The sequence below is a fragment of the Sus scrofa genome, chromosome 8, assembly GCF_000003025.6.
Source record: "Sus scrofa isolate TJ Tabasco breed Duroc chromosome 8, Sscrofa11.1, whole genome shotgun sequence".
Classification (NCBI taxonomy): Eukaryota; Metazoa; Chordata; class Mammalia; order Artiodactyla; family Suidae; genus Sus; species Sus scrofa.
The window spans coordinates 20091040-20117265 of NC_010450.4; the positions used below are offsets into that span (position 1 = coordinate 20091040).

At 37.5% G+C, this 26226-nt stretch overlaps 1 protein-coding gene across 6 annotated transcripts in view; it reads left to right on the forward strand.

Moving 5' to 3' along the window:
• Window positions 1-26226, forward strand: part of RBPJ (recombination signal binding protein for immunoglobulin kappa J region) — a 233712-nt gene that overhangs the window by 158005 nt on the left and 49481 nt on the right. For 3 of the 6 annotated variants that reach the window (XM_005666568.3, XM_005666569.3, XM_003128890.6), the window contains exon 2: window positions 10045-10227. The exons of the other annotated variants lie outside the window; for them this stretch is intronic. In XM_005666568.3, the coding sequence (XP_005666625.1) occupies window positions 10211-10227 (17 nt within the window). In that variant the 5' untranslated portion in view covers window positions 10045-10210. The remainder of the gene's footprint in view (window positions 1-10044; window positions 10228-26226) is intronic. 6 annotated transcript variants of the gene reach the window in all.

Sequence of the window (26226 nt, forward strand, 5' to 3'; positions counted from 1 at the left end):
CATGTTCCATCACAAGTCATTAGATATAGTTCCCTTTGCTGTACCGCAGGATCTCATTGCTTATCCAGGTAGTTGGTAGTTTAAATGAGATATTTAGCATATGGAAAGCACCCCATAAATGTTGTCTGTTAAATTTATTATTTCTCATCTGTGGGATTGAGACTGAGAAGCACTTTGGTGACTGGAGAGCATGAGATAATAGGTTTCTGTTCTTAGCTGAGATTGCCTTTATTATTTTACCTCTACAGTGTTTGAATAAGGACTGTCTCCCTTAAATAGTCTCTGTAATTAAGAGATTTTCTTAAACATTTTTACCACCTTATCATTTATTTAGCATTGACATATAGATGGCAGAGGATGCATAATAAAAATACTAAGATTATTAGAACACTTGTTTAATAAATAATACTTTAACTCATTAAAAAAAAATCCACCTGTAAGCAAGAACTAAATAGACTAACTTGACTTTTTGCAGGAAGTTCGGATAAACTGTAATAAACTCTGTTAGAATATCTGAACATATCCAATTTATTATGTCACACTGAACTACTGAAACCCCCCTCTTTTGCCCTAATGTATTTTTCTTACAGTTTTATTGAGATATAATTGACATACAGCATTTATAAGTTTCAGGTGTACAACATAATGACGTACATACATCACAGTAAATTTAGTGAGCACCGTCATCTCATATAGATACAAAATTAAAGAAATGAAATTTGCCTCCTTAAACCTTCTCCTGAAGTTTCCCCCCATTTCATTAAGTAACTTCACCCTTTGGGTTGTTAGGCTAGCAACCTTGGAGTCACCATTGTCCTCTTCCTCTTTTTTCTTCTAATTCACCATCCATTGTCTCAACAGATGTTCTTAGTTTTGTCTTTAAAATACTCCCGTAGTTTCTTTGCCAATGACACTTCCCACTGCCTCCACCCTGTGGGAGGCTTTGTCATCTCTAACCTACACAGTCACCATAGCCTCTTAATTGGACTCCACTGCTTCTTCCCTTATACCTTTCTCTTTCTCTGTTCACTAGCCAGTTTCATGCTGATCTTCCTCTGCTTAGATCTTAATCTTCCTTGACTCAGAATTTAGAGTAAAAAGCTTAAGATCTTCCTGATCGGTGGTGTCCTCAAAGAATGTGTACATGCACATCCCCACCGGTGCTCATACAGCGTCACCTCTTGTCTCCCGATTCCCTCTCCTACAATCTCTGTCCTCTAGCCACACTGGTCTCCTTGCTGAAACAGTCCTGCTTTAGGGCTCTTGGACCTGCTGTTGATTTCCTTTCATGGAATCCTTCTTTCACTAACTTTAGATCTTTTGTCAAATATTACTTGAGTGAGGACTCATTTAAAATTGCACCCCATCCGTCTTCCTTATGCTTTCCTTCTCTGTTTTTCTGCATAGCATTTACCACCCATCTGACATTCTAAGTACATTGTAAACTGTGCTGCCAAGAACTTTGATCTGATTTGTTCACTGAGGTATCCTCAGTGCTTTAGAAAAGGGCTGATACATTGTTGACGTTCCAGTATTTTGTCTGAATCTATCAAGAGAGCGAATGCTTGAAGACATGAGTTAGAGCCATGGATTGGATCATCATCCACATAATTGAAATAAGCATAAGTGTAAAAAATTTTAAACTTAAAGCATAAGTTATTTCTCGAAGATCAAATTAAAACATTCCTAGGAAAATGTTTTATTTTGGCTTTAGAATTGTGATGTTAGCAGTAATCAATTAGATTGTACCTTCAAAGTCAGTAAATGTTGATGCCTATTCTGGTGGGCAGTGTTCTAGGTACTTTCACATTTGAGCATTGTTACTGCAGCTTTATTCTACAGAGAAGTTGCTGGCCAAACATCATCAAGTGAGTTTCTAACCTGTGACTCCTGACTCCCAAGTCCAGAACTTGATCAGTACATTCTTTATACCCATGACCACACAATTTTTCAAGCCACCAAAATTTACATTTTATTTTAAACAAAAAGAGACCTATCTAAGCAACTAAACTGAAGAAGTAAAAAAATGATACAGAGAAACTCAAATCACTTATAACCATTTTTATAAATATATACATAAAGAAAGTAAAGGTAAATTTGATTCAGGCTCTTTAGCGTTTCTTACTCAGTTTCCTCTCAGATCCTGGAAAGGAAAGAAACTTCTGTTGATTTGCTTGTTTTGGATAATTGTAGAGTAATTTCTATGAACTGATTTGCTGTTTTACTACTTTTCCTTCCTTAACATTCTTTACTCAGCACTTTTGAGCAGTGTACTGTTGTTCTTCCACCTCCCTTTCCACTGTTCCCACCCCCCTAGCTTTGGTCTTCCAGACAGGTGACAACTTGCTAACACTCATCCATTTGGAAAAAGATAGTTGTGTGCGTGTGTATTTATATTTAAAATTATGCCTGTCCATACTGTGCCATCTAGAATTCTAGCAAAAATTTCAGTTGATTTCTGGATGTTTGCCACTGTAAGAGCAGCAGCAACACTAGGTACTTTGATAGTTTTTAATCAATGTTACTGAAAATTAGGTTATATATTTTAAGAAAAGAGCTTCCCCAGTGTGACTTCCTCAGAAGTAAAATTATCCATCTTTCAGAATTGCTGAATCTCAGTGGGTCTTACTGATCCTGAGTTTAGCCTGTTAGCTGTAGGTGCTTGACGTCCCCTTGCCTCCAGTGTTTAATTAGAAAGGAGTTACAGTTTGCCATCGAGATGGGAATCAGAATAGTTTATGATTCTTCGAATGATTCTCTGAAAGTTATTCAAACCAGGTTTAGCTTTACATTTAAAATCCTATTAGCATTGGCAAAAACTATTTTAGAGTTGAAATACCTAGAATATGTGATTTTTATACTTTAGCTAATAGCAATGGTTAATAGGCTGTCATTATTTAACAAAACTGTTTCTAAGTGCTTGTTTGACAAAACTCATTTAAAATTGAAGTGTCTGTAGAACACATTCTCTAAATTATAGTATCTAATTTAAAATACTTGGCTCCATCATTTCAGTGTTTTTCTTCTTAAAAATTTCTTTTCTTCCCCACTTTTTATGGCCGCACCTGTGGCATATGTAAGTTCCCAGGCTAGGGATTGAATTGGAGCTGCAACTGTAGGCCTACACACAGCCACAACATCAGATCCAAGTGACTGGTGACCTATGCTGCAGCTTAGGCCAAGGATCGAACGAACCTGTATCCTCCAGGGCACTATGTCAGGTTCTTAACCCACTGAGCCACAATGGGAACCTATGAGAATTTATGTAAAAACACTAACTTAGCTCACCATGTAACATGTCATCCATTGTAGGCACGAAAACATTAAAAATTTTTATTTTTCACTCTGTCTCACCTATTTCATTTTTTCTCCTCCTTTATTCTTATATTATCCTTTTAAATATTATCATGTGATGTTAAATTCTGTTTTGCCCACTGCTTCTGCAGTTTGTGGGTGTGGGAGGATGGGGCAAAGTTCAGAGATCTGAAACACCATGGTGTGCTCCGAGAATTGCACAGAGTTCCGCTTGCTAGAACATGTGTTTTATTTATATGAGTATGAGGAGACCAGAAGCTGGATCAGGAAGGACCCTGTTGCAGTTGTCCAGTTACACCAAACCCAGCAACCTATATTCTTTCATACCTCTTAAGATTGTGGTCTTCCTTTGTCAAAACTGAATTTCTTCAAGAGTAAGTCTACCTAGATGTATTTTAAAAGCTGGCAAATTTCTCTGTCACCCCTTAGTGATCTCTTCAAGTTTTCTAATGAAATTTCTGGTTGTTTAAGAGTAAATAATAAATTTGGAAGAATATAAAAGAAAATATATCTGACAAAAACTTGTCTGAAGTATTTTCTGACTTTAGAGTCTTAATTGTTAATTTTATTGCCTGTTAAGAATAATTAAGTTGAAGGATAAAAATAAAGGAGAAATGTATTTGAGTCTATCATTTTAGAAAGTGAAATCCATTTAATGGGTTACAACCAGCATTTAACTAGACTCATGATAAAAATAGAATAGATTGTGTATACGGTTGTTACATAAAACCTCCTTTTGGTCAAGGTTAGCAAAGTTTGAAAAGCCCTATTTAATATTCATTTATGCTTAGTATCATTTCTATGTGTATTTTAAAAATAGTCTGTTCATTTACTTGGATATTTGAGAATCCTGTTTCCCTTCCCTAGCACACCCCTACCCCCATTCATTGGGTCACCACCATGTGCCAGGTACTGTTCTAAACTATTTACATATATTAGATCTCCCTGCCCATGAATGTTATTTTATTTATTTACTTTTTGGCTGCATCCTGGACATGAAGAAGTTCCCGAGCCAAGGACTGAACCTGCACCACAGCAGACCCGGAGCCACAGCAGTGACTACACTAGCTCCTTTTTTTTTTTTTTTTTTGTCTTTTTGCTATTTCTTGGGCTGCTCCCACGGCATATGAAGGTTCCCAGGCTAGGGGTCTAATCGGAGCTGTAGTCTCCGGCCTACGCCAGAGCCACAGCAACGCGGGATCCAAGCCGCGTCTGCGACGTACACCACACCTCACGGCAATGCTGGATCGTTAACCCACTGAGCAAGGGCAGGACTGAACCCGCAACCTCATGGTTCCTAGTGGATTCGTTAACCACTGTGCCACGACGGGAACTCCTACACTAGCTCCTTAACCTGCTGAGTCACCAGGGAGCTCCATTAATTTTTTTCTTTAATTTTATTATAGTAAATTTATAATGTCTGATATTTCTGCTTAGTGAATATTATTTTTAATTGCAATTTTTCAAAAGGAGAAACTAAGTACTTAGTGATTAATTAACTTGCTCAAAATTAGATAGCTGGTAAGGATTCAAACCCATGTAGCCTTCAGAGCTCATTCTTCTAACCACCAGGCTTTATTGCCACCTGTGTAAAGTCACTGTGGTAAATGCTGGGAATACATCTAAAATGGTTCTTGATCTCATTGAACTTAAATGTTTATATATTTATGTATATATTTATAATTTTCTATACTTAAAATATATACACACAACATGTAATGTGGGGAAACACTATATATAGTTAACCATATATATAAATAGATATTACTGGGTTATAAATTTCTTTTTAAATTTTTAAATATTTATTTTTTTAAATTTTTTTCCATTATAGCTGGTTTACAGTGTTCTGTCAGTTTTCTCCTGACAGCAAGGTGTCCCAGTCACACATAAATGTTCCTTTTTCTCACATTATCATGCTCCATCATAATAAATTTCAACTTTACTAACTTACTTCCATCATATGGATATACCATAATTTATTCTTCTGTTGGAAATTCCCAGTCCTTGCTTAGTAATATTGCAGTGAGCAGTAAATTGCTTTTGTGTATTGTCATTTCAGCTCACAATGTGAGGCTGTTTATAAAAGCATAGAAATTTAAAGTTACTGGCATTGGTTTCTCATTATTTCCTGAAGCTTATGCTTTAGCAGTAGTGCTGATCTTATACCTTCATAATCATTGTGTATTATTTTATTTTTTTTAAAGAAAGGATACATTTAGTTGCAAATGTGTTTTAGAATCCAGTCTTTGACAAAAGAATCTTAAGCTAACAGAATTATTCAGAGAGTCAGCAGAAAATGTTTTTAAATCTTCAGATAACTTTTAGGTAGATGGATAAGCTTGCACAAAAGATGTTACGACAAGGTGACTGATGTGACTGACTTTCTCATTGTGTATTATAAATTCAGTAGTCAAAAACAAACAAAATTCAGTAGTCAAATGTTAAATTATTTTTCAAAGCCTCTGTTGTCCTTGATATTTTTATTGCAGCATGTATAAGCCATTCCTAAATAATTTCTCCAGATCACTCTGCCTGTGTGCCTGCTATGTTTTAGGGCACATCAGACAATCCCTCCATCATAACCGTGGGTCCCAACTTGGGTGTGTAATGTTTTCATGTGCTTAAGTCATTAATGCCTATTGTGTTCCAGGCTTTGGTGGTTAGGTAGTTGCTTTACAGAGATGAAAGACAAATGCTACCCTCTTTGGACACAGCATAGTGAAGGAGGCTGCAACAACTGGCATGAAAATGTATTTGTCGCTTCCAAAAGATGTGAAATGTTTTGTAGATAGTTGCATAGGGTTTTAATACACATTCATTGTGCAATTAAAAGATAATGTAGTTGGTCATCAGGGTTCCTGATGGACAGTTCTATTATAATCCACTATTTTGGATTTTATTGCTAAGGTGAGTTTTGCAGAACAGTTATGCTGTTACTGATGAATATTTTTTTTAAATGATCATTTAAGTTTTTTCCTGTAACAGTTTTGAACCCTTAACTGTAGTAATTCTGAAAAATACTGTTTCAGCAATTTAAAAAATGGTTTTTTTGAGTCATCTAACTTGTTACCAAAAACATTGGCATAGTAGTCCTGTTGATCACTTCTGCTTTTAGTTTTGGAATGCACTGTGAGTACATGGATTCTGTTCAAATTTGAAGTTGCTTAGGAGTTTCCTGTCCTTAATTTGGGGAATTTTTTCAGTATTTTTTGTCACTCTTTTAGTTTAATCATGTTTTGAAGCCTTGTAGAGAGCTGACCACCTGCTTTTTTTTTTTTTTTTTTTTCTTTAAATAATCTGACTAAATGGCCACCTCCCTCAGCTAATTCATGGTTTGCTTCCCAAGAGGCTAAGATTGAGAGCAGTCCATGGGGAAACATGCAGAACACTCTCTTAAGGAAAATAACTTTTGTCAACCAAAATTTATATTGTTGACTGTCATGCTTTATAACTTTAAAAAAGATCTTCAAGTGTATAACTTCATGAAAAAAACTGGATCTTATTTGTGGGAATCAAATGAACTTTCTGATTTGAGTGATTATATATGATTCTGATCTTAGTGACTTTAGTGAATATGCATGTAGCCTTTTGCTGAATTATAGCTAAAAAATTAGTTTATATACATTAATTGTTTTGACCAAGAAGCATTTATAAAATGAGATTATTGCTATATCACCCAGATTGAAAAATAAACTTAAGTATTGGACCCAATTTCTTCTGGGAGGTAGATTGGCATAGCAATATGAGTGTGGGCTTTAGAGTTGGATGTATGAGATACTGTCTCTCTCTCCTTTTTTTTTTTCGTCTTTTCAGGGTTGCACCTGCGGCATATGGACATTCCCAGGCTAGGGGTCCAATCAGAGCTGTAGCTGCTGTCCTACACCACAGCAATGCCAGATCTGGGCTGTGTCTGTTACCTGCACCACAGCTCAGGACAACGCCAGACCCTTAACCCACTGAGCGAGGCCAGGGATTGAACCCCCAACGTCATGGTTCCTGGTCAGATTCGTTTCTGCTGCAGCCATGATGGGAACTCCGAGATACTGTCTCTGATAAATTACATTGAACAGATTAGTACATTAATCTGAGCCTCAATCTCCTCACCTGTGATAGGAGGCAACTAGTCAGTCTTATGAGATAGATCAGGATGAAATAAAATACTGGTAAGTATCTAGTATGGTTCTTGGCATATTATTAAACAAATGTTAGCCCCAGTACCACCTCTTTCCCTCAACATATTGTACAGAAAAAACACACTCCCGCTGGAGGAGCTAGATTAAGTCCTAGTTCTTTTCTCATATTGTGTGTTTTCGTATGTCAGTCACTTCTCTGTAAAATGAGGTTATGAAAATTAAATGAAATAATGACTTAAGTGTTACAGACCTGGGCTTTTATTCTTTATTATCTAATGTGTTTTTATCGTGTCTTATTTCCCAGTGGTTAACATTATTCTTTATGTGCAAGAGAAGAGTTGTACTTCAGGAATGTTAACCTGCTAGTTGCATATAGGATATGTTTTTTTTAGAGGAGCAGAGTATAAGAAACAGTGTAGTCCTTCTAGAAGGTTGTAGTATATATAGAGGCTTTGAAAGGTTTTAAGCTGGAGGGAGGTTGGGGGGGGGTCACTGAAGTGGCAAAACGATCCATTTAAAGAGATGGTTATGGTTGCAGTGATGTCATTGGACCATGGCCCTTGTTTCTGTTCTTCATTAGTTTCCACCTTTCCTGCTGGAATTCTTCCTTATATTCATTTATACCACCATTACCAGCTTTCTGAAGCAAGACCTATGTTTTGTAATCTACATTCCCTACAACCTACAAGAAATCTAATCCTGGGAATGTATAATTTTTCTGATAGTGGACTTGAAAAATTTTCATCAGTTGAATCTACCCTTTCAAACAGAAAATAATTTCTCTTTTGCCTTAGCACACACTTTTTAGCTCTAGCAGGGAAACTATGTCATCTTCTATTTCTTTTCTTTCTTTCTTTCTTTTTTTGTCTTTTGTATGGAAGTTCCCAGGCTAGGCGTTCAATCAGAGCTACAATTGCCGGCCTACACACAGCCACAGCAATGCAGGATCCAAGCTGTAACTGTGACCTACACCACAGCTTGTGGCAACACTGGATCCTTAACCTGCTGAGCAAGGCCAGGGATTGAACCCACATCCTCCTGGATCCTAGCTGGGTTTGTTAACCACTGAGCCATGACGGGAACTCCCCATCTTTTCTTTCTTGTCTATTAACCTTTACACAAACTGTTCCACAAACCTAGAGTATAACATCTCCCAGCTACTCTCTTTGATTGGAAGCCCTTTTTATGGCTTGCTTTTATTAAAAGTTTCCTGATCAGTCATCCTAAAGTAATTAACATTACATTAAAGTAATTTATGTCATTACTTTATGACATAAACACGTATGTGTATTACCAATAACTTATCAATTTTACCTCTTTTGTGTAGCTTGAGTATTCTTTATTGTAACTATAGAGGGCCAAACTTCACATAAAAGTAGAATGAGGGAGTTCCCGTTGTGGCTCAGCAGAAAAGAGTCCTACTAGTATCCATGAGGATGCGGGTTTGATCCCTGGCCTCGCTCAGTGGGTTAAGAATCCTGCATTGCCATGAGCTGTGGTGTAGGTTGCGGATGCAGCTTGGATCCCACATTACTGTAGCTGTGGCCTAGGTCAGTGGCTACAGCTGCGATTTGACCCCTAGCCTGAGACCCTCCATATGCTGTGGGTATGGCCCTAAAAAGCAAAAAAAAAAAAAAAAGGTAGAATGAATTCTTAAATTTAAAATGTGATATGTAGACTTCTTACTGTATCATTTAATGTCTTTAATGTTTTAACTAAGAAAGATGGAGTAGGGGGAAGAGGAAGGAGGAATCAGGTAACCTGCCAAGGCAGTCACACAGCAGCACTCAAATCTGACAGTTAGCCATCTGTCTCTGTTTGTTTATATGCATGCTCTTCATAGAAGTAAGCTTTAGACTCTGAAGCTCTTTATAGTTTAATGGCTTCCATGGAATTACAGTGATTCAGTAATTTTTTTCTTTTCTTTTTATGGTCATACATGCAGCATATGGAGGTTCCCAGGCTAGGGGTCAAATTGGAGCTGCAGCAGCCAGCCTACACACAGCCACAGCAATACCAGATCTGAGCCACATCTGTGGCCTATGCCGCAGCTTGTGGCAACTTTGCTTCCTTAACCCACTGAGCAAGGACAGGAATCAAACCACATCTTTACAGACACTGTGTTGGGTTCTTAATCCACTGAGCTACAGTGGGAACTCCTGATTCAGTGATAAAACACCAGAAGGGGCATTGTTTTTAGGAACCCTTGTTTTGTGTATTAATGTATTCCCATTTATGCAGTGTGTGGGTGATTTCTAGCTCTCATTCAGCACACAATAGAATAGAGGTATTCTTTATTGAGTAATCAGGTGGACAGTTACCAAGTATTCAAACCTGTCTTAGGTTATTTTTCTGTTCCTTGAGAAGAAAATTAAAGAATCAGTTGTAGCAGAGAGATATGTGGGTTTGGATAGATCTCAGTGAAGCAAGGACTGTCAGTCTGACCTCTAAGTATGTATTCCTCCTCATTTACATGAGGATCATATTAAAAATGGCAGCTGCTTTGTTTTTCTTAGTCATGGCAGCAGTTAACACAGTGCACTAGTGGCTTAACATACCAACACTTAAGTCCTTATTTTTTGTTTTTGTTTTTAAGTCATTGAAATTATGAAACTATCATTCAAATGGAAGCATTATAGTTCTTCGGAACCATTATGATCTCAAAAGGAAAGGAGAATGATACAGATACACTGGCTGAGGTGTTGTGAGGTGCATCGAAGTGTTCCAGCCTGTGGCTTACCTTAACATGTTCTTGAAGTACCATGGCGTGGATTAAAAGGTATGCTTTAGAAATCTTCCGGTGCCCCCCCCCCAAGGTCATGGATAGAAAGAATGCTCATGATTTTATATTTAAATTATTGCATTATTTTAAGAAAATTTAATATTTGGATTGCAGATGTGGTTATGGATTTATGGCAAACATTTTTTTGTTTTGTTTTTAGAAAACCATATATCAAGCTTGATGAGTGGTTTTTGTTTTTTTTTTTCCTCTCTTTTTGAGATACAGTTATAGGAGATACTGGGGTAGATTTTTTTCCCTAGGTTTTAATAGTAATGGGCTATAATTTCTTTCACAAAATAGCTGAGGGATTATTCATATGTTAGTCTGTAATTATCTTTCTGGTTTACATCATACACTAGTTTCTCTGCAGTGCTGTCATCTCATGGTAACCTGAATAGGAAATAATTAGATAAATTCTTCAGTTGGAGTATTAATTTGGCCAAGCAAAATAATTTTTACTTGGATCATTTATTGTTTGTGCTTGTTTTTGTCTTTTACAAAGAATTTTTACTTAGAGGAAAATGAGTGATTTTTTTAGTTGTGTGATTGTTGTCTCTTCACCAGCATATGTATACAGTTAAACCTTCATGTGTTTGTGGTATGTATCCCTCTGTTACTTGTGGTTGCTAGTAGCGGTAATTCTAGGCTTCATATTACCCACTTAACCATCAACAATCTTTAACATTTTATGTCCATAACATTTTATTTGAATGATGTCAAAACCATTTCTGAATTATTTGAAACCTTGGAAACCTCCTAATTTTGTGCTGTGTGCTTGCTACTAAATGTTTTCTTGAGGATGGTAGGAGTGAATCAACCCAGGGGGAATGCTGAGTTTATTAATGTTGTTTTGGGTTCAAAATTCTTTATCTTTTAGGTAATGAAGGAAAATGTATTGGGAAGATAGAGTTTAAATCATGAATATATAAATTGAATAGAAATGTACTGGTACAGTCTGTAATTTTTATCACTTAGTGTACCTTATGTATCATATCCTTTTGATATGTCAGCAGTTAAATCCTTAATGGAATTTAGTTATTAAACCTAAGAACTGCTTTATATTAAATTCTCGTCTTTAATGACAGTGAATCAAGTTTCAAGGTGAAGGCAGCTACCTATTACCATGTTCAACCAGGTATTTTATGTCCAATACAACATTGTCTGCTATCCAAAAGGATCTTTTCTGACATAATGGGTTGGAGATGGTATTTGATACATTATTTACAAAATATATTTCTCTGTAATATTTGCCACTTCAGTTCTAAAAAAATCTCTTTTTAGGGTAGCATTTGGGCACTGTTTTGTTTTTTAACACACACAGAGGGTTCTTGATGCACAGCTAGAGTTGGGCAACTCCTTTCCCTTTGGAAGTTTATAGCTTAGTGGTTAAGAGCTTAGATTCTGCATCCAGCTAAACTGTATTTCAGATCTGGCACTACTTTGTTGTTTTGACAAGTTGTTAGAATGATCAGGAAAAAAATATAAATTTGTGTATTAAGATATAATACCATAAGTATATAATTTATATACTGCATTTTATATGTATATGTGTCTGTGTGTATTTTATGTATACACATATAAATACCTATGTATATACACACACACGTAAATAAATTATATACACACTTCACGCAGGATTGAGTAGGCAAGAAGCCAGTGTTAGATTAACAGCGATGGTGATTGAAGTTCCTGTGGTGGTTCAGTGGCAGCGAACCCAGCCAGTACCCATGAGGACGTGGGTTTGATCCCTGACCTTGCTCAGTGGGTTAAGGATCCAGCGTTGCTGTGAGCTGTGGTGTAGCTCTCAGATGCGGCTCAGATCTGGCGTTGTTGTGGCTATGGCATAGACCAGCAGCTTCAGCACTGATTCAGCCCATAGCCTGGAAACTTCCATATGCAGCAGTGCAGCCCTAAAAAGACCAACAAAACAAAGCAAAACAGTGGTGGTGATTATTGAATGCCAGATCAGGAACTTCTCTTTTGGGGAGGTGATGCTATTACATTTTGTCTTACCCTGAATCTTATGCTTCCTTTGATGATCTTCCTAGAGTTAAAGAAACAGTCACTCTTTGACTAATATTTTCACTCTTTGAGCTTTTTCTCATCAGTGAAAGAAGGTGGCCACTGGAGACTGATGATTTATTCATGATCCTCTTATCCTGTTAGGTTGCTTTGCGCATCCTCTAAAGTTTTGTTTTTCAACTTGCAGGTTTCATTCCTGCAGGTCAGGAAATCAATTTATGATCAGAATTAAGACGTGTATTGTAATAGAAAATAAATTACCAGTGCAGTGAATGTAAAAAAGTATTTTTTTTTTAATTGTTTCCAAGTTTCCTGGTGGCCTAGATCCTTAACAAAGGATCTGGTGTCGTCACTGTTGTGTCTCAGGTTGCTGCTGTGGTGTGGGTTCATTCTCTGGCCTGGGAACTTCCACATGCTGTGGGTGTGGCCAGAAACAAAAACAAACTTGTTTCATTCTTTTTAAAGCTAAAATAAATATATGCACATTTATGTGTGTGTTGATTGGATCATTTTAGTTCCACTAAGTATATGCCTCTCATAGGACAGACGTCCCTCGGAAGTGGTATTAGTTTTATATTGTTTTGCCTTGCTGAGAAGAAGGACCAGGATAGGTTCCAGTCTGTGGCTTCTAATGGTATGCTATACTCTTATGTCACCTTGAAGGATCTCTGTGCTGTACACTTTTCGTTTAAAGTGAAGGTTATTGCCGGACAATATCTAAGGAGTTGGAGGGAAAAGGGGAACACCACAGCAGCAGCTTTTGAATGGCATTAACTAAGGCTGTTTTATCAATAGAGTAATCTAGTGTACGGCCACTTGGCATTCGTTCTGGTAGATCAGTGCTTTTCAACTGCCAATGGCAGCCCATTCTGGAATCAGTATGTTTCTGCCCCTCCTGCGCGGCCTCCCCCCGTTAAATGAAGCAGAATAGAACAGAATGGGAAATGTCAGGAATGTATCACATGATGTAGTTGGGTAAAATTTTGTTACAGGGGTGTATGTATGTACTGGATTGCATTACAGACCTTCTAGTAATGATCAACTGGAAATATGCATGAAACTCAGTCTTATGAATCTACATTGCCAAACTGACCTCAGCCACAAAACGCTTCAGATATATAAAACAGGATTATTAGCTCAGTAGTTTTATCTCTGATAGAAGGGAACAGTTAATTAGCTATGAAACCTTGTTTTTGTTTTTTGTTGTGTTATTTGGGGGATGTGTGTGTGTGTGTGTGTGTGTGTGTGTGTGTGTGTGTGTGTGTGTTTGCTGGCCAGCCCTTGTAAATATTTAAAGGCTCATAGTTAAGAAAGTTATTATATTTCCCAGTTGTCGATGAATTCACTCTTTCTTTGCATTGGTGAAAGTTACCAATTCAATTAAAAAGTTCAAAAAAATTGATGATGTATACTAAAACCCACCGTACTTCATTTTCCCATTCCTGGTATCTTAGGACTTTTTCATATAATAGATACTTCTTTAATTCAGAAGGTAAACATAAAGTTTAATGTTGCACCAGAAATTAACCATGAATCAGGTATGTCACAAATATTTAAGGCAGTCAAATGATAGAGCTTCTGTTTTTGTGAGAATTTGGATAATATATAACATTTTATTTTTCTTGGATTGGTGCCTCTGCCTATTCCACTGTCCTTATAACAACAGATATTTGCTTTATAGATTTGCTGAAGATGACCACAGAGTTTTTTAAAAATAAAGCTTCCAAGTAGGACAGACTCAGCATATTTTCTTTTATTTTATTTTTGTCTTTTTGTCTTTTCTAGGACCGCACCCTTGGCATATGGAGGTTCACAGGCTAGGAGTCTAATCGGAGCTGTAGCCGCCAGCCCTACGCCAGAGCCACAGCAACACCAGATCCAAGCCTCGTCTGCAACTACACCACAGCTCATGGCAATGCCAGATGCTTAACCCACTGAGTGAGGCCAGGGATTGAACCTGCAACCTCATGGTTCCTAATCGTATTCATTAACCACTGCGCCATGACGGGAACTCCATGCATATTTTAAGGTTGTATTTAAAATACAGTTTTTTCCTCCTAGAAAACAGTAAGAGAATGAAGATTTCTGTTACATTGTTTCATAGCAGTGGAATTTGTACATTAGTTTTCTACACTTGGGAGTTAAAAAATGGATAAAGTCTTTGCCAAAATAAGAGGCCAAAAGATAATCATAATTCATCTTTCTCTGCAAGTTCTTGGAAAGTGAGTCAAAAATATATACAGTTCCTGCTCTGAATTGCGTATGATATACTAAATTTAGAAATTATCTTTTGAAATTACGGAAGATAGGTAAAGTAATCTCCCCCCTCACCACCCCTCATTGCTAGTGATGCAGGCAGAGAATAGAGACTATGGATTCAGAGATCGGGAGAGTTGGAGAGTTGAATCCTTTTCTATAATAATAATAATTATTATTATTATTATTACTGTTTCCCCGACCTCCCCCCCATCCCCCACTCACCCTGCTCTTCTCCCAAACTGTCCAGCTTTTCCTACTCTTAGCAAGAGCATTGCTTGGCTTTTCATCATTATTTCGGTCATGTTTACTCCTAACATCCTCACTTTCTGCCTCATGCTGCTTATCCTGTTAAGTGCAGAGTTTCACATTGTTACCTTGTGGTATTTTTTTTTCACAGCTGTGTCCCTTTTACTTTGGTTATCATTATGCACAAGGGCAACTTGCCATCTTTTTGTTTCAAAGATTTTTCTTCCTAATAGGCAAGCAGAGTGGTGCAACAGAGGTGGTGATTCTCAAGTCAAAGATTCTTCCGCCCCAAATGTAGTTTAGAAAGAAACTAAACTACCTTCTAGTTTAGTTGGCCCAGGACTGAGATCACTGGTCAGAGGCAGCATCCCAACCACTCATCTAGGATTAGAAGAAAAAGCATATCGTAAATTACTATGTCTCTCTTTAGATATGGTTCCAGTATATTTTGCGTTACTGAAAACATGTCAGAAACACCCTCTAAGGATGAGGATTAGCTGCTTTGAAAGTATTTTAAAAGATGTTTTAGACTCTGAAACTTTAAAAAATCTTGAAATAGTAGCACTGTTAAAATTAAGCACTTTCTCAAGCTAATTGCTATTTCATTACTTTGAAAAGATAATACTGTTTTGCATGTCTCTGGGATCTGGGAGATCTGTTGAAGAGTATTTTATTTATCTAGTTAATTTTTCTTTCTGGCCACCCTGTGGCCTGTGCGGCATGTGGAAGATCCTGAGCCAGCGATCAAATCTGCACCACAGCTGTTACCAGAGCCACAGCAGTGACAACGCAGAATCCTTACCCCACTGAGACAGAAAGGAATTCCTAAGAGTACTTGAGAATTCATCTAAAGTATGAAGTAGAATACGAACCTAATTAAAAAGTAGAATATGCCAGTGTCCGTCATTGTCATGAAAATCAGGGACTGTCTCTCTTTTGAAAGATAGAATGAAGTCTGTGGTCTTGTGCTGTTGATCTGTTAGGGGATTGTGAGGGGAGTCTGTAGATGAGCAGGAAGATGTTCAGGCGTTCTTTCTTTGAAATGACAAACTTGTCGCTTCACTGAGGAATACTAAGGAGTACGGCTTGTGTTATGGAGCCCCATCAGCCTTGCAGCCAGGGAGAGGGAGCTGCTCATGAAATAATGGCAGCTTTACTGACCTTCAGGAGACTTCAGGCATTGCTTTATCTATCAGGTCAATGTAATTTAAAAAAAAAATAATGACTGGAAATGTGCTTTTTCAGCAGATGGTGGTTGGGAAGGACAGCAGTCTCCTTTTCCCCCTGCCCCTAGTTATTTGTTAGAAGGAATCTTGGGGATTCCTGGGGTGGGGAGATAGGACAGAAAATGTTTTCAAAGCATTTACTTTGAGTACTTTTGTATTTTATCACAGCAGTAGGTGGATGGTGGTGATTAAAAAATGTACATAGAAATGCGGTGATTGCAGCTAGATTAAGTGTGCATGAAATTTAACTTTATTAGAATTCCTTTATTGTTAAAATTCCTGTGGAAAAACTGCTCTGTAAGTAAGAAATTCTAGCCCAGGGGCAGGACGAGGCAGAGGCAGGTAACATAAACATAAAACTTCGAGCAGAATCTCCTGAAAGCATTCACTTTTGAAATAAATAAACTGCTCCCAGCCCAATTATACAGATTTTATTTTGTTGACTCCCATATCCTCAGCCTCAGGACAGTGACTGGTCACAGCAAGTACTCCATAAATAGTTGTCGTGTGAATGAACTTTTGGGTAATACTAGTTTTTTAAGACATGCATTTCTCCCTTCATGGCAAAACAGGCCATTCTCTTATTTACCAACCTCTAAATTTACAAATGGAGAGAGTGGATATGTAAGGAGGTGATCTGATTTCTAAATGATCTTAATTTGTACAATTTTGTCAAATTGAGATCTACAGTTAGCTCTTTTGTGAGTTCGGGTTTTGTAAACCTAAAGGCTGAGGAAATCCGAGTGTCTAATAGCGAGTATTGTACTTCCAAAGCGCCCTTCTCTGCAAATGTTTTTAGGGTATTAACTCAGCCTTCACACAGTTATTCAGGTTATTACAGTTAACATTACTGTTTCACAGATGTGGAAACTGAAGCTCTAGAATGACTATGAAATAGCTAGGGTGGCTTTTTTGTTAGATGGACCTAAACTTTGGGAGAGCAAAACTTGGTGATAGTTTATATAACTCAACAGATTTTTCTCAATGGTAGATATCCAAGTGAGCAATTTTTTTATAGGGAAAGAATGTTTGTGATCTATGTTCATATCCCACAGAAGAAAACCTCTGAATTTGAACTAAAACATTTCTGTATTTGGGATTGACCGGAGAGTTCCCTTTTATGGCGTAGACTCTATTGCTCTCTTCCTGTTGGTACCTCTGACACTTCCTCAAGCAATCTTTTTCTCTTACTTTTTTTTTTTTTACTGCTCTCTTGCACTTTAGAGGTCTCTCTTCTTTCTTCCCTTCCTACCCCTCAGCGCTCTTTCTCCCTCATTTACGTGCAACCTGAACAAACCTAAGTATTCTCTATTCTTACTGTTTAGAATAATATGTGATCAGTGCTAGAACCCAGTAATCCAAGTGAGAAATGAAGATGCTATGAAAATAACATTAGAATGTTGTAGGTCTTAGGAAGTTGTCAAAGAGTAAAGAGGGCTGACCCAGGACAAAGTAGTATTCCTCTTTTGGAATAAACAGTTTGTTGAGTATAATCGCCAGACTAGTAGAATTAATCTGTTGAGGAATACTAGAGCCAAACCAAGGCATTGATGGATAACTAGGAAAAAAACCAGAATTACTCCCCTTTGACTTTGACTTTTATTTCAGAGTTTAAATTTATACTTTGAATTAAGGATTTAATTTCAGTCTTAAACTATTTTTTGTACCTTGGAGATACTACCATTTAAAAAACCCAGGAAGTTAATTTGTTTAATGACACCATGACTATTATTGTTACACATAATGGGTCTTTATATTAGCATTTGATTATTGTTATTGTAGTAAAAAATTGCCTGGGTGAAACTGCTGAAGACTTGCAAGTGGTGCATGCAGGTCTTCCTAACAATTAATTTTAGGCTCAACAAAACTACATGAAAGAACATAAACTTAGTTCTAAGAACCTCTTTTCAGCTGTATTGTTTGTAGCCCCCATTTAGGTCTTGACACAACTTCTTAATAGAGTCTGTCAACGTGGATTACCACTTTTTTGAAGTGTCAGCATGCCTCATTAAAGTGCATTGCTATTGTGGAGCCGGCAACAGCAATTACCTGTAGCATAATGTCTTTATAGGACATTCTCCATGGGAAAAGCAGATAGTTTCACGAAGACGAAGAAATTTATCATTGTTTTAGTAGCTCTTTGGACTTGGTAAAATAGTTAATTCCTTTTTTCCCTCATTCTAACATTTGCGAAGTTAATACCAGTTTATTTGGTGGGCCATTTATAAAATTTTTTCTCCACTTAGAAAATAAATTATTAGACATTTCAGGTTAGTTTGTCCGTAATCACTGATTATTTCAAAATAGTAGGTCTAAATAATATTACAGTTTAAGAGCTACAATTTCCTGACAATTCTTCGTGTGTGTTGTCTTTTTTAAAAAAGATGACTTGCTGTTATTATGGATCATTCCTTTAGTTAGCACATACTCAAAACTTTAATACTGTGTGCAGTCGAGTCAACTTTAATATGTGTGATACAAGCTTAAGCTTTGGCCATATTTCTCTAATGTATACTTCTGCTATTTAAAAAAAAAAAAATGTGTAAAGAGTTTCCTTTGTGGCTCAGCAGGCGAAGGACCCGACATAGTGTCCGTGAGGATGCAGATTCGATCCCTGGCCTTGTTCAGTGGGTTAAGGATCCAGCATTGCCACAGGCTATGGTGTAGGTCACAGATGCAGGTGCCACTTTGCTATGGCTGTGGTGTAGGTCGGCAACTGCAGCTTCGTTTGAGCCCTTAGCCTGGAAACTTCCATATGGTGTGGTTGTGGCCGTAAAAAGGAAAAACAAGTGTCTAGATTAAAAGTTATGGTCTGGAGTTCCCGTCGTGGCGCAGTGGTTAACGAATCCGACTAGGAACCATGAGGTTGCGGGTTTGGTCCCTGCCCTTGCTCAGTGGGTTAACGATCCGGCGTTGCCGTGAGCTGTGGTGTAGGTTGCAGACGCGGCTCGGATCCCGAGTTGCTGTGCCTCTGGCTAGGCTGGTGGCTACAGCTCCGATTTGACCCCTAGCCTGGGAACTTCCATATGCCGTGGGAGCTGCCCAAGAAATAGCAAAAAGACAAAAAAAAAAAAGTTATGGTCTGAAAAATCTGTGCATCTCCAGTTTATTATGGAAACAGGTGGGCATATTCTTCATTCCTGGGATGCTTATAATTCTTTAAAGGCTCTAAATTTGACTAATCCTTAGAGCTGTTAACACAGTCAGATTTTCCTGGTTTATTTAACTTTATGGCATTGTTTCATCGTCTCTAGTTGGATTACTGCAACATTTATCCTTGACAATTAATAATTTTTGTTTGCTGAGAAATACAGGTTAAAAATTGACTTCTCTGAAACATTTAAATTTTTCAAACAATAGTTGATTTATTTAATGGAAAAAAAGCAAATAGTTATTATTTTATCAGAGAATTGGGGAAATAATTATTTTGGGAAGGCAAAGAAGATAAGTGGCTTAAAGACTAGAGTATGGCTTCCTTTTGTATTTATGTAGTGTGATCAGTGTGTAATCAGAAGTAGGGGAGAGTCCTACCTTGTGACTTTTTGAGCTTCAGTTTTTCCCTTCTAAATTTGAAATAATGCCTACCTCTCAGATTATTAATGAGAGTTAAATGAGAGCATATATATAAGCAGATATATTGTTTTTGTTGCTATGTGCTTATCTGTTTTGCTACATGAGGCCAGTTTAGGAAGCTATGGATGTAAAAGTTGTAATAAGAGCTTAGAATCAGGGAATAGTGATAAAGATAATTTGGGCATGCAGTTGATGTCACGTGTAAACGAATTGCTTGTGGTGGAAGCAAAAATGAGGGAAAGAGGTCAGTAGTACTAGTACTGTAGAGAAGAGAGACCGCATGTCTTTAGGGAACATGTATGTGTAGAAGTTGGTGAGAAAGGAGTGTTAAGCTGCTGCAGTGGAGCTGCCCATCTTTAAAGAAAAGCTGTGCCCTCCTCTCTTCTGGTCAAACAATCTGATGTAGGACAATTGACTAGCCAGTAAACTAGTAAGTTAACTTTGTAACACAGTAATTTTGCAGTTCGCATAATTTAAAGTTGTGGTACCACAAAATACCAGGTAAATATATAGCATTCGTGGCCCAAACTGTGACAGTTAAGTCTGTAGCTGCTAGAGGCCTTACCTTTGTTTTCTTCATTGCTACCATCAAATTCCCAAGGTTTTTTGCCTCCTGTTCTAGTGCTTTACTACTGTAAGTTATGGATGATGTATACTTTTAATCATTTCATGTTGATTCGCAGTTCAGAATCTTTTTTGGCCTATGCCAAGCCAAGACCCCTCAGGTGGTTGTTGAAATATTAGGCTACTTGTGGTACCACCCAAGACAAAGCAGTGTGCTGTCAGATTTTGCACCTTCACCTACTGTGCCCCTGTCCTGTGCCCCTTTCAGAGCCCCATGGCCGCCTTGTGAGGCTTCCATAAGCAAATGCTAGTTGCTCGGCCTACTTTTTTTGGTCCTACCAGTGTGTGAAAGCAGCACAACAGGTTAATGGCTCAGATATACTTTGGCAGAAAGCCATTTTTTAAGCTTTGAATTGTGGTTAAGACCACTTCTTCAGAGTGGTTTTTGGCTTTACCACAAATGTATGTTTGATTATTATAATAGGACATGTGATAACAAAGTTAAGTTACAATTCGAAAGAAATGTATTATTTTGAGTATAAACACTCAGGCAGAAAAGCATGCAGTGGTGTTATAAAAAAACATGCTGGGAATTTTCTTCCCCATTCTGAACACACAAATTTTGATCATTTTTGTTATTTTTGTTTATTGAATCCTCTCCCTTTGCTGTCCTGTTCTGCATGTTTTAAAATGATAATTACCGTCTTTTATTTTTTTCCCCTTAGGGACAGGCTTCTTTGAAGCAGTGTAACTCCTCTCCTTATAAATTGGAATCATAGCCTTTCCTTTATGAATTAGACCTTATTTTGGCTACATATCCATAAATGTTATGGCTTGTGTTATTTAAAAGGAAATAAAAGGCAGATGCACTCCTGAATTAAAATACTTTAGAATACCAAACTGTATGTTAAAGGTTTGGCTGTTTAAGAAACTGGCCAAAAATGGCGTGGAGGTGGTTGATCTGGTAGTTTGTCTTTATAATTTTTAAAAATTTTTAAAAATTTTTTATTTTTTGAGAGAGTTGCAGCAGTGACAATGCTGGATCCCCAACTCACTGTGCCATAAGACAACTCCCTTTTATAATTTTTACCAACAGAAAACTGAAGATGTCTGTGTGTTCTTGGTCCTTTTCAACTCAGAAAAAAAATGTACTTTGCAGACTTAAGATTGATAGTGTAAACACTAGTCATGAGCAGTGTAATATGTCATCTTTGTATAGGGAATATGCAAGAGTCAAATTGTCAAATTGTTGACACATAGGCACACCCATGCATGTCTATATATGTATGTGGATGCAGTAGCTAAGGTATGGCTCCCACAGCAGATGTCTTTAGAGTTCCTGAATTTTATATATTTATAGCTTTAGAAAACATTTTTTCACTTCCTAGTAATCAAAGAAAAAATTATCCTTTACCTTTATAAATTTTAGTTAGTAGGGAAAGTATTGGGAGGGAAATGAAAGAAGGTTTCCTTCCAGGTTCTTTGTTGACCCCCTCACTGAAGCAAAACAAGTCTATGCTAGATCATAGAAAGTTTTAGGATCAGTTAGTACACTTTACAGTTCTGTTGTAAAAATTCTTACCTCTACACATGTTAGTATCCAGAATTGAACTGTAATTAAATTCTATGTTAATGCAGAGTGTATGGCAAATCATGGACATTAAACTCTGTAGTTACATTTTGAACTAAATTTACCATTGAGTGAACTTGGGCAAAGTAGTTTCTAAGCTGATTTCCTTATCTGTGTAATGAAGGTAATAACACCTACCTTACTATTGATTTGTGTATAAGGTGAGATGCCTGCACTATGCACAGTGCACACTGATGCTGCTACAGTAGTGTATTCTGTATAGATAGGGACCATGTTTCTTATTCACTGGTCTACGTTCCAAGTGACTGTTACAGTGCCTAACACACCATAGACACTTAAATGTGTGTAAAATGGTTAAAGAAAGAACGAAGGTATGAGAATGTAGAAAAACAATTAATTATGCCATTCTCTCCTTCCTCTTCATCTTGGCTTTAGTTGATAGGCAAAAGAAGCCAATTTAGAAGTCATTTTTGGGAGTTCCCATCATGGCTGAGAGGAAACAAATCTGACTAGTATCCATGAAGACGCAGATTCGATCCTGGCCTCGCTCAGTGGGTAAAGGATCCAGCATTGTCATGAGCTGTAGGGTAGGTTGCAGATGTGGCTTGGATCTGGTCGTTGCTGTGGCTGTGGTGTAGGCCAGCGGCCACAGCTCTGATTCAGCCCCTGGCCCGGGAACCTCCATATGCTGCAGGTGCAGCCCTTAAAAAAAAAAAAAAAAAATCATTCTCACCTTAGTACACATTCAGCATTTTTCTATGACATTGCATAATTAGAGTCTATTTCTTTAAAAAATGCATACTCTGTGGTAGGTATTTTGCCAGAGGACCACAGTTGATCCTAATTTTTTGCCTACTAAGTAGGGAGAGACGATAATTGAAAATTCTTTTTCTTTCTTTCTTTTTTTGACCACACCCACAGCATATTGAAGTTCCTGGGCCAGGGATTGAATCTGAATTGCCACAGAGACAACACCGGATCATTAATCCCCTGTGCCACAGTTGGGACTCCTGGAAATTCTGATCCGCAATTTAGATGGAGAGAAGGTGACCAGTTTTGACAGGACTTATCTCTTTATGCTATCTTGGTATAAAATACACACATTCTGGAATGGTGTAGCTGAGGACTAGAAGTGACTGCCTTCTAAATTTTGATGTTAAAATAAAATTCAGGATCTCTCCCTGTGGCATAGTGGGTTAAGAATCTGACTGCAGCAGCTCAGATCACTGCAGAGGCCCAGTCCCTGGCCTGCTGCAGTGGGTTAAAGGATCTGCCATTGCTGCATTTGTGGTGTAGATTGCAGCTGCGGCTCAGATTCCATCCCTGGCCTGGAAATTTTCGTATGCTATGGGTGCAGCCATAAAAAAAAATAATAAAAATAATAGTAAAATAAAATAAAATTCAAAGACAGTAGGAATAAAGTCTAGGAAAAAACTTTTTTCCCCCAAAATCCATCATTCATTTTAAAAATTTAAATATTTCTATATTTAGAAATATATTTGTAAAAATATACCTACCGAAAAGCAAAGGATGCAAATCATAAATGTACAATAAATTTTCACAAAGTGAATATACATGTATGACCTTCACACAGATGAAGACAGACTTTGACTAGTTCTTCAGGATCTCTTATAGCTCCTCCTGGTGTCTGTGCCTCCCTCTCAAAGGTAACCTCTACTCTGGTGAACATTGTAGATTAGTTTTCCTTTTTTTAATTTTAAATTTCATATAAATAGACTCATACACTTTTTGTCTTTTTTTTTTTTTAGGGCCATACCCACGGCATATGGAGGTTCCCAGGCTAGGGGTCTAATCAGAGCTATAGACGCCAGCCTATGCCAGAGCCACAGCAAGGCCAGATCCAAGCCATGTCTTCGACCTACACTACAGCAGTGCCGGATCCTTAACCCACTGAGCGAGGCCAGGGATTGAACCTGCAACCTCATGGTTCCTAGTTGAATTTGTTTCCGCTGCACCACGACAGGAACTCCAATCATACAATTTTTTTTTTTACCTTTTTGAGTCTGGCTTCTTTTGCTAGTAGTCAGCATTACTGCATATGTAATGATAAATTGTTTGCTTTCATGTCTGAATAGCACTCTATTATATGATTGTTCTATAATTTATCTGATGCATTGACAGTGGTCATTTGAGTTTCTGCTTTTGGGTTATTACGTCCAGTGTTGCTGTGAACATTCTCATACATGTCTTTTCATGTCTCTTGGTACCCATTTATACACATTTATGGGATTATAGCATTTTTACTGCTTTTGCATGTCAGCAGTAATAATCTCAACTCAACAAGCGTATATGTTAAACTGTTCTTACTGACCTAGCAGTATTACTACATTCTCAGGTGTACTTTTATTAAGGAAAAGCCATGGGCTTTCATGCACCGTCTAACTGCCTGATGTTGCTTCTGAGGCTGTTCCACTCCACAGGCTGAATCGGGATTAATTTAGGGAGAGGTCCGTTGGAACTAACTTTTACAGGGAAATATTTCTTTTCTATTCATATTCTCTTCCATGTGGTGGGAGCCAAGTAGTACAATGCCTGGTTTCTCTCCACCGAGTTTAATCTTTTGGTTTCTCAGTTACTTGGAAAATTTTATTTCTAGGGTGTTAAGACTCAAACGTAGAGTCCAGCTTTAAAATTGCAGCATCTTTTGGCTTAGTGTCTTTTTTTTTCTTTTAAACTGAAAATTAGCTTTTTTTCCCCATAGTTTAATTCTGTGAAGGCAAGAATTTAACTCTAAAAGGCCTCCTGAAATGTAACTTAATTATCTTTCTCATATCCTTCCTCACTAAAAATCTGCTTGGCCTTCTCTGCTGTAGCCAAGCTTCCCTACCAGAAATCAGTGATGGTTACTTCTTGGGGATCTGATCTATCTCAGTGCCAAACACCTGTCCTGAACACTGGCTAGCAGATAACTGGACCCCTTCCCAGATAAATGTTCCTACACACTACATGTTGCATACATAGAACCCAAGGAAAACAAGTGAAGAAATCTTGTTATGGATGGTTGTACCCTGTGGCTTTCTAAATTTCATTTTAGATAAGAAGAAAAAAATATCCCTTTTATTTTTGTTCGCTTTCCTTTTTCCTTTTCTTTTCTCTTTTAAGTCTCACTAGAGTTGGGAAGGACATTTCAAAAGATGAGAGAAAATTAATATCTGATTTTCTTTCCTCCTGTGAATTTTCAAATGACTTCAAAGAACTGACAACCTTAACATCTTTGGCAGAAATTTTGTGGCGAAAAAAATATCTTCATGGCTTATAATTTGAGATGGGGGTAAGAAGTAAGAGGGGAGGTACAAGGGCAAAAACTGTGTGAGTTCATCTCATGTACAAGCTGTTTTCCTTGATCACTTAGGATTTTCCATGGGAGATATTCAGTCCCAAAGAGTCTGTGATGGATTGTTTGCATGTGCTCTGGGCTGCCTTCTCTTGGGAGGTGTAGATTCTAGGACAGACTTCTTTTTTCCCTTTTATATCTTTGCCTTGGTGGCAGTAGGAACCATTTATATAGACACACACATATGCATATACTCCTCACGTTCTTCTTTTGTTCTTTTTGACACTCACTTGTCTGATTCTTTCTAAGTTACTGGGCAGCTGCTGCCACCTAACCTGGAGTAACATAGGATGCCCGTCAAAGCTGAGCTATTTAATTCCTCACTAAGCTATAGTTTAAGGCAAAACTAAATGTGCTATTTGGGGGATAAACTATATATAAAACATAAAATTTACTATGTGCAGTTCAGTTGTATTAAGTACACACACATTATTTACTATCACCATCCATCATCAGAACTTTGTACTGTTCCCAGACTGGAACTTTGTACCCATTAGACACTAATTCTCCTTGCTCCCTTACCCTCATCCTGGTGTCAGTCCTTGCCAGCCACCATTCTGCTTTTCTGACTTCTGAATTTGACTACTTTAGGTACCTCAATACGTGGAATTATAGAATATTTGTCCTTTTGTGTCTTTCTTATTTTATTTAGTGTGATTATTCAGGGTTCATCCATGTGGAATGTAGCATGTGTCAGAATTTTTTTTAAGGTGGAATAACATTTAATTATATGTGTACACCACATCTGTTCATCTGCCAATAGGCATCTGGGTTATTTCTACCTTTTGGCAGTTGTAAATAATGCTGCCTGAACATTGATGTACAAGTATCTATTTGAGTTCCTGCTTTTATTTCTTTTGAGTATATACTTAGAAGTGGAATGGGTGGATCATGTAGTAATTGTACATTTAATTTTTGGAGGTGTTTCCGTACAGTTTTCTGCAGTGGCTGCTCCATTTTATGTTTCCACCAGCAATGTACAAGCACCTGATTTTCCTACATCCTCACCTGCATTTGTTAATTTCTGTTGTTATTTATAATAGTCATCCTAATGGGTGTGAAGTGGTATCATTAAGGTTTTGATTTGCGTTTTCCTAATGATTAGTAATGTTGAGCTTCTTTTATGTACTTACTGGCTATTTGTATATCTTCATAGATAT